The sequence below is a fragment of the Maniola hyperantus genome, chromosome 20, assembly GCF_902806685.2.
Source record: "Maniola hyperantus chromosome 20, iAphHyp1.2, whole genome shotgun sequence".
Lineage (NCBI taxonomy): Eukaryota > Metazoa > Arthropoda > Insecta > Lepidoptera > Nymphalidae > Maniola > Maniola hyperantus.
In genome coordinates, this window is record NC_048555.1 from 3,955,902 (window position 1) to 3,964,748 (window position 8,847).

General features: G+C 39.8%; 1 protein-coding gene across 1 annotated transcript; it reads left to right on the forward strand.

The window, feature by feature from the left end:
• Positions 1-215: 215 nt before the first annotated feature.
• LOC117991862 (proton-coupled amino acid transporter-like protein CG1139) lies at positions 216-7,475 on the forward strand. The gene is made up of 10 exons (XM_069505225.1): positions 216-280; positions 376-525; positions 1,483-1,552; positions 1,732-1,853; positions 3,107-3,191; positions 3,973-4,084; positions 4,885-5,036; positions 5,511-5,686; positions 5,963-6,138; positions 7,176-7,475. Coding segments are annotated over exons 1-10 (1,317 nt in total). The 5' UTR covers positions 216-278; the 3' UTR covers positions 7,448-7,475.
• Positions 7,476-8,847: the final 1,372 nt, after the last annotated feature.

Here is an 8,847-nt window from a genome sequence, read left to right on the forward strand (position 1 = left end):
ACTCTCCTGACATTAGTAATAGATTACTATATAGCTTTTTTTATGATCCCAGGCAAAAATCAAACACCATACAGCCAACTGATTTATTTTAAATTCTAATTTTATGAACTTTTTGTCAAATATTTGCATGTAAATTGTAAATAATCTTCTGTCAAGCTTTTTTAATATAATTAATTCTTAATTAGATTGTTATATTATTTAGTTACTGGTTTCATAATTAATTAAGCTCTTGATTCAGATATACCAACGATCTTTAAGATTGCCTTAATTTATAATTAATGTAAGTCCTCCATAAGTAATCTATACATAAGAAACCTTATAAAAATCCCTTAAGAAAGAAGAAATCACATTTTAATAAATCCAAATTTATTACAGGGCCGCATTCGAAACAGTCAGCCATTTAACATTACCGGCCTACAACAGGGCCTCACTTATTGACATCAGATATGCCCGTCTGCCTTCTGAAGCGCCACCTTTAGATGACTATGATCCTTCAGAGCACAGAGAGCCTGCACAGCCTATCAAGTAAATACATAGGTACCGATTATTTAAACGTCCACCAAAGTAACTACCATTTCATGGCCGCTCGACCATCGAAATGTGTACCTGTATGTAGGTACCTAGTTAGTTAGGTAGGTAATTAACCTTTTTTTGCCTCGGTAAATACCGACTCCATTCCACTGCATGAACTCAATAAGCGCTGCGCCGCGCCGGCTCAAAACCAAATTAAGTGCGAGTTGGACTCTCGCACACGAAGGGTTCCGTACCCGAAGGGAAAATAACTATCATTTTTTGTGATGTTGGATGTGTGAACTACAAATTTCCAGTTTTCGAATTTTTTACCTTTACTTGTGCTATACGACATCGCGACCTGCCGATTTTCATGATTCTAGATCACAGGAAGTAGATACCTACCTAAAGTATAGGTTTTGATTCTCTTGACAGACACGACAGGCAGGCAGACAACGAAGTGACCCTATAAAGGTTCCTTTATTCCTTTTGAGGTATGAAACCCTAAAAATACAATATTGTGCGGCAAATGGCGCGGGAGCTCGTCCGTTTAAGTACAGCCAAAAACTGCATTATATCGTCATCACGACAATATACCTACTGCATTCTATCGTCATCACTAACAGTAGGTATTAAGATTGTAAACCTTTGGTATAATAAGTATAGTAGGTATGGGACACGACAGGTCGAAATTGCAGGGGAGGGAACGCACCGCACTCCCGCACAGCTCCCGCGCAAAACCGGTGCAGGCGAGCGCGGGTGACGTGCGGGTATGCGGGGAGTCTCCCCGCCTCATACCCCGATTGCCATCTCAAGCTCACGCAGACAATAGATGGTATACCGCCTGCATGTACCTAACCATTTATTTAATAACAATTTAGTGTAACAGACGTAGGTACCTACTACGAAGATACTAAGGTTGCATCATAACATACCTACTTATCGGATTTAAAATAAGTCAATTTGTTGTAGGCTTTGGATGGCCAATTTTAATCTTCTACGAACAATTTTCGGTGCGGGAACTTTAGGCCTTCCGTTAGCAGTGAGTCAAGCTGGAATCGTACTCGGCCCTATAATGACCATTTCTTTAGGTCTTCTCATTATGCACATGCACCATACATTGGTAATTATTATATTTAATACTAAACGAGGATGATATTAAATCTATTGGATTAACCTTCCGCAGATTCCTACTTACAGCAAAATGTTCTGTTATTTCAGTTATGGTGTTTGCACGAAATAAGCCGGCAACTCAAAATTCCTCACGTACCTTACCGATACGGGTTTCGATTAGCTCTTTTACACGGACCAGATGTTTTTCATAAACTTGGAAATTCTGCCCCGTAAGCTGACTGTGATTATTTATACTTAGTACTTACAGTATCTACGTGTCACAAAAGTTGAAAATATACACTAGCATAGGATCTCTCTTTCGACCCCTTACCATTAATCACATAATGGTAGGAGTTTTCTTGGGATAATTATGCGGTAAGTTCCCAAGCCTATAACTGAACTTGACAGCAAGCGCATAAATAATTCACTCGGTCTGTAGTCTACTAGTCGCAGCAGCTTTCAAGGTGGAGATAGCCCTAATGGTTGCCAACCTCCGATAGGAGACGGCACTATAAGAACAAGAAGTAGTCTACAATCATTAATTATCATCCTCCCGATCGAATTTCGGCTACCTACCTACGGCGGCGATCAATTTCCACAGAGATTAGGTAGGTACCTTAATTGGTATCTGCGCGGGAGATATTATAGTGCACAAGTGTGTGTGCAAACACCGCTACATTCTCTATTCACTCACTCTTATAGTACGCTATGTAACACGACGATAGAGAGATTGGTGCAGGATCGACGGCTTTACGTGTTCCCTCAGGCATGGAGGTGAAACACCGACAGCTTCCTAACTCCGGGCTCTGGATGTCAGTATAATGGTACAGTTATTGCAATTCACGAAGGCTACTGAACTTTACTTGTAACGTCGTTTACATGCAGGTCATTGCGTAAGTGTGCGTGTATGTCGGACCAATCAGTCGCGAGCAAGCGTTGTCATGCACACATTTAGTGTACCTTACGTATACCGATACGACTTAAACACAAGCATGAGGCAGTGGCCTTCATGAAATGCAAGAACTATAACCGCATGATGATGCCGCAAACAGCGGTAACCATATGAAGTTGCCACATGCGGTAACCACGTGAGATTTCCGTACCGTATGTTACAAAAACTAGTGGGGCTAACGGCGACTATTAAACAGTGAGTAAAGCCGGTGTGTGATATATAATAATATGTGTAACAAAAAGTCTTGCGTCAGTTCAGACCGGAGACAAAGACGCGCGACCGCGACGATAATTATGGCTTTCTATGAGCTTTCTGTAGTGTTCAGTTTGGTGGCGAGACAGACTCTGGTATTTCTTCAGTCCATCCGAGGTTCGTGTGGTGGGCGAATCCCCACACATTTCTTACTTACGCAGTAGGTACCTGATTTCCAACTTTCATGTCAAGTAATTACGTTACTTATACACTCTTCGTTAGTGCAGGCGCCACTGATTTTTATGTCTTACTTATAATTTCATTGCGTATTATTCACAGAACCATAGTGGCCACTTTCATGATCCTGAGCCAGCTCGGCATTTGCACTGTGTTCGTTATATTTACCACGGACAGCTTGAGAGATGTGAGTTCCATATTCTTATTCACAAAATTCTCTGTCAAGGAAATTATAATCACAGGATGTGATAAGCTAATCTAATTATTTGTAAGTATGTATGTATGGCCGTTGGAGCCGGAAAGTCCTTGAGTGGAGACCGCGTTTAAGCAAGCGTAGTGTGGGACGCCCTCCAGCACGATGGACCGACGATATAAAGAGGCTTGCGGGAAGTGGCTGGATGAGGAAGGCTGAGGACCGGGTGTGGTGGCGCTCTTTAGGGAAGGCCTATGTCCAACAGTGGACGTCCACAGGCTGATGATGATGATGATAATGATGATGATGATGATGTACTTAAATAAAAAGAAAAGTCCTGACTGTCAGTGTTCTGACTCATCAACGCTCAAAAGACCTAGAACGCTGAAATTTTGTACAGAGGTTTCTTTTATAATGTATAGATAAGGAATTTAGGCCGGAAATTTCGAGCGAAGCCGCTGGCACTATTGTCGTACCTTCTCCTAGCACAAGCCTGACGCTTAATTGGAGAGGAAAGGGGAATATTAGTGATTTAACATGGCTAATATTCTTTAAAAAAAATGTATATACCTATTACTAGCTTATGTCTGCGACTTCATCCGCGTGGACTACACAAATTTCAAATTATTAGGGGTTGAATCTTCAAAAATCCTTTCTTAGCGGTTGTCTATCATAATAGCTATTTGCACAGCCCGATCTACCCAGTAGTTTAAGCTATTGCGTTGATAGATATACCAGTCAGACACTACTTACTCATTATTTAGATTTTTTCCAGATAATGGACTGGCAAACATCAAAACCTGCGATTGCTGCGTTACTACTCCCTTACCTTTTCCTTGAGTATTTTATGAAGTCTCTAAAAATTGTCAGTTACATATCAATGTTTGGTAAGAAAGAATACATTACTTAAATCTTACCTTTCTTCATCTATCGCTAGAAGTACCTAGGAAGGTAGGCAATAGTCCGACGAATGAACTTTGTTGGGTTTGAATCCAATCGTACAGGTTTCAGATTACCCTAAGCTAATTGAGCATACTTTACTGTCCAATCTTTCTTTCTCGGTTACATTTCTCATACCGAAGGTGCCGTGAGCCCTTTTCATTAAATTCATAACAGTAGAAGTTTTCTTTGAATGTGTTGGAAATACGGTGGGTTCCCACTTCCCAGGTTCTTTTTCATAGGTTTAACAATTGATTAACAGATGTTAGTGATAATAACCGGCACCAACAGGCTGTTGGCCAGCTTAAAGTGTAAAGTAAATAAAAACCAAATTCGGCCACCCATCTAGTTACCGACTTGGGTCAACGTTGCTTAACAATAATTGCAATCGACTGAGCTGAACTCTCACAGCCAGACCGCACGACCCTGCCACAAAATACGTAAGTAAGTAGGTACACTTACCTAATATATTATCCAGATGATAATAATCTGAGGCATTTTTTCACTTGACTAATATTCATCGAAATCTTATAATAGAGTACTATTATAAGATTTCGATTATTACCTATCCTTCAATTCAACTTTCAATAGGGAATATTCATCTTCTAGGCAAGCGCACTCCATTTTAGGCTTCCATCATTACTTGCCAGCAGGTTTGATTGCAGCCAAGCGCTAGTCTAAGTAGGTACCTACTTATACTTACTTTTAAAAATCCTTGGTCTAAATTAAATATTGAAAATAATTTCAGGTAATTTTCTGAACCTAATCGGCTTGACGTTGGTAACATACCACGAGTTTCTTGAGCCTCAGGGTAGAGGGATGGTATACGCTACTACGGACTCCATCGCGCTCTACTTCGTTATCGGCACTTGCTTGTTCAACCTTAGTTCTATTGCCGTGGTAGGTAATGCAAATTATCTCTACTCTTCTCTCGTTATCTTCTTCTCTTGTAAGATAATATACTTACAGAACGTGGCAGAAAGTAATAAATAAATAAATAAATAAAATAAAAATATTTTTTATTCGAATAAACTTTTACTAGTACCTACTTACGAATAGTCGGATGCATCTACCACTGGTTCGGAATGCCTTTCCTACCGAGAATTAAGAATAATATTGATGTAGGTACATCGAACTTTAGAAGGAGATAGCAGATTTGTAAATGATCGTTGTCTCTGTGGTTGAGACCGACAAAACGTCATACCTATAGGTATGAGTGACAGAGATAACGCTCTACAAAGCCAAAATGTCATTCTTAAGGTCGATGTACATTACTTTATGTCGCGTACCGTACCGCCTACCTATAGCACGTTTTATTCCAAGTATAATAGTTCGCCTTTTTTCGTCTCGGTTTATTCACTTACTTAATTGCAGGTTCTCTCTCTAGATAGAGCATTGAAGCACCCTAAAGTGTTAACAAAACGCTATGGTGTGCTAAACATCTGCATGCTCGTAACGACCATTTTTCTCACTTTATTTGGCATGTCTGGCTATTGGGCTTTTGGGCCTATGGAGGAAAACGTTTTGAGATCACTCCCTTTTGATGACGAGTAAGAACAATATTAAGTAAATAGATATCAGTAGGTGTAGTTAGCATCATGAAGGACGGTTGCTTTTATGTTTCCAGTTGTTTACATTTCACAAGATTTGATTGCGAAAGAAAGTGCGAAGTGAGGCAGTACTGCTGCAGAGATTTTGGCGGGGTGGGGAATCACATCAGTAAAAACATAAAAACATTGTTCAAAAAGTCCAAAAACAGTTCATACGTAAAAAAAACTATTAGGTACAAAATATAAATCTCGACATCTTTATCAATTTTGTTCTAGCTCAGCGATGTTAGCAATAGGCTTATACTCGGTGGCAATTGCATTCGCTTACCCTATCCAGTGCTACCCAGCTATTCAGATCATATTGGATATAGTAACAAACAAGGAGTCTTTGTCGTCTCAAGTTTTGGGAATAATTGAACATGTAGTGAGACCTATCTTCGTGCTAACTTCTTGTAAGTTAGTTAGCATAACAGTCATAGCATCAAAAGAGCTTCCGAGACGGTCAAGCGGCTTGACGTCAAGCACGTAGATTTTTGCATGAGTCATGAATTTTGACCGTTTACAAAGTTTGCTTGATGCTTGAGTCAAGCATTTACGTACTTGACGCGTGATTGATGCGATTTTATATTTTTGCTTGACGCAACGTTTGGACAGTGTTAAAGATAATGAGAAAAGTACCGTACGCTTGATCAAGCTGCTTGATGGGCTTCAAGCTCGCATCAAACAGCTTGATCAAGCTAAACAAATCTACGTGCTTGACGTCAAGCCGCTTGACCGTCTTGGAAGTTTCTAGAGAAACACTATGGTAATGTGGCGTGATGCATCACGCAGCCCACAGTGACGCAACAATCGAAAAATCAGAGCGTAGGTACGTCGAGCATGCTATGAGTGAACTACAATCACAATCTTTGTACCTAATTGTATGACTCCGATCCGATCACATTCTGGCATATGTCCCAACACAAATCGAGATATGGCAAAAATTCCGTTCGCTTGAACAAGCTTGAATGCGACCATCGAGCAGCTTGATGGAGCAAAACAAAACTACGTAGGTACACAATGTTGGTAGGTAAGAGAAGTGGTTGACTTATTAAGAGCTTCCAAAAAGGTCTAGCGGCTTGCTTGACGTGTGTGAAAGAAAAGTCCGAAAAGTATATCTAAATATATAAAACGAAAGGTGACTGACTGACTGACTGATCTACCAACGCACAGCTCAAATTACTAGACGGATCGGGCTGAAATTTTGCGTGCAGATAACTATTATGACGTAAGGCATCCGCTAAGAAAGGATTTTTGAAAATTCAACCCCAACGAGGGTAAAATGGTGGTTTAAAATTTGTGTAGTCCACACGGACGAAGTTACGAGCATAAGCTAGTTTATTATATAATATAAACCGTCCATCAGCTGCGCTGGTGTTTTTAGGCTTAGTTCCTACCTCCATACGAAATTTTGTTTCCTTGGAAAATATCATAGTATTTTCTGTTACAGTTTTCATATGTTACATGGTGCCAATCCAAGGAGCATTTGTTGCATTCGTCGGAAACTTGTGCACGACATTGATTGCCCTGGTCTTTCCTGCTCTCATGGAACTGTGCCTTTTGTATCCTAACAATTACGGCAAATTTCGATTTTATTTGATAAAAGATCTAATCATTCTTGTGTTTGGGCTTTCCTGTGCAATTCTTGGTGTTGCGTTTTGTGGGTATCTTATTTATGTAAGAATTCTCTCCATGCACTCGCCGAACAATGATTCGATATGATTAGATGGAGTGTCTTTGCTCATCAATAAATAGTGCAACGGTTGCGATATACGAATCTTGAGGGTTTCAGAGGTAGGTAGGTACTGTATTGGATTTTTATAACTAAATAGGCTCGCGCCTGACTGCAATCATACCAAGTAGGTATAGGAGATCATGATGCAGCCTAAGGCGGAGCGCGCCTGCCCAGAATAAATAAATAAATAAAAGTATTTTTATTCAATTAAACTTTTGAATTGTCAAATGCATCTACTGTTGGTTCGGAATGCCTTTCCTACCGACAAGAACCAGCAAGGAATTCGGCGGTTGCTCTTTTCAGAGATTTGATACAATATTATGCCATACTTAATATAAAAACGTAACTTCAGTCCCGCGCATTGCTGGAGCGAGATGCCTATTCACTTTTCTTTTGAAGGTACCAATATTATAGCTAGCGGGAAAAACGAATGCCGGAAGGGCATTCCATATTCTAGCAGTGCGTATTAGAAGGAAGCAAAACTGGTCCGTGGGATTTCGACTATGTAGGGATGCTGACCTTTGGCCATAGTCCTAGTAGTCCTGGGACCTACATATAATCCGAAACTGTAACAATTTTTTGACCATGCACTGCATGGCTTCACTTTTATTATGCCCCTGCCAAAAACATAATATATACCTATACTTAATACTTGAATAGATTTATAAGCTTTTAGAAAAATAAAATATTTTAATGTAAATTAGTGACACTTGTTGTTTTACTTATTTGTACTTTTCTCATTTCGTGAAACCTCTAAAATCATAAAATCACTTAAATGGACTTAAGTTTACAGCACCTACACCCCAGGGGGATCGCAAAGCCTTACTCGGGGGGTCGCGGTAGTCGGGACCCTATTAGATTACCTACTTAAGTCGCCACTCTCTATCCGTCTGTCTGTCAGCGGGCTGTATCTCATGAACCCTAATAAGTAGAGAGTTGAAATTTTTACAGATTGTGTATTTCTATTGCCGCTATAACAACAAATACTTAGGTAATAAAAACTAAGATGGCGAATTCGAAAATGGCCACTACAATGTTATAAAATAAATGCACCCTGCGACTTCGCCCGCGTTTAGTTTTTGAAAATCCTGTGGGACTCTTTGATTTTTCGGGACAAAAGTAGCCTATGTCCAATTGCAAAGTGCAATTTCACTCAAGTAGCCTCAGAGACCTCGCTTCGCTCGGTCAAATGCCTACTGTAAGTACCTATAAGGATTAAAATATAAAGTCTTTGAATGAATGACATAGTTTTATCAAGGCGGGTCGCCAGAATATATTATTATATTAACATGTAAAGGGGTCGCTTGACGCATCTCCAAAAGGATTGAAAAAGACTGAATAGAATAACAAGATATTTTTATTGAAGTAAACTTTTACAAGTGCTATT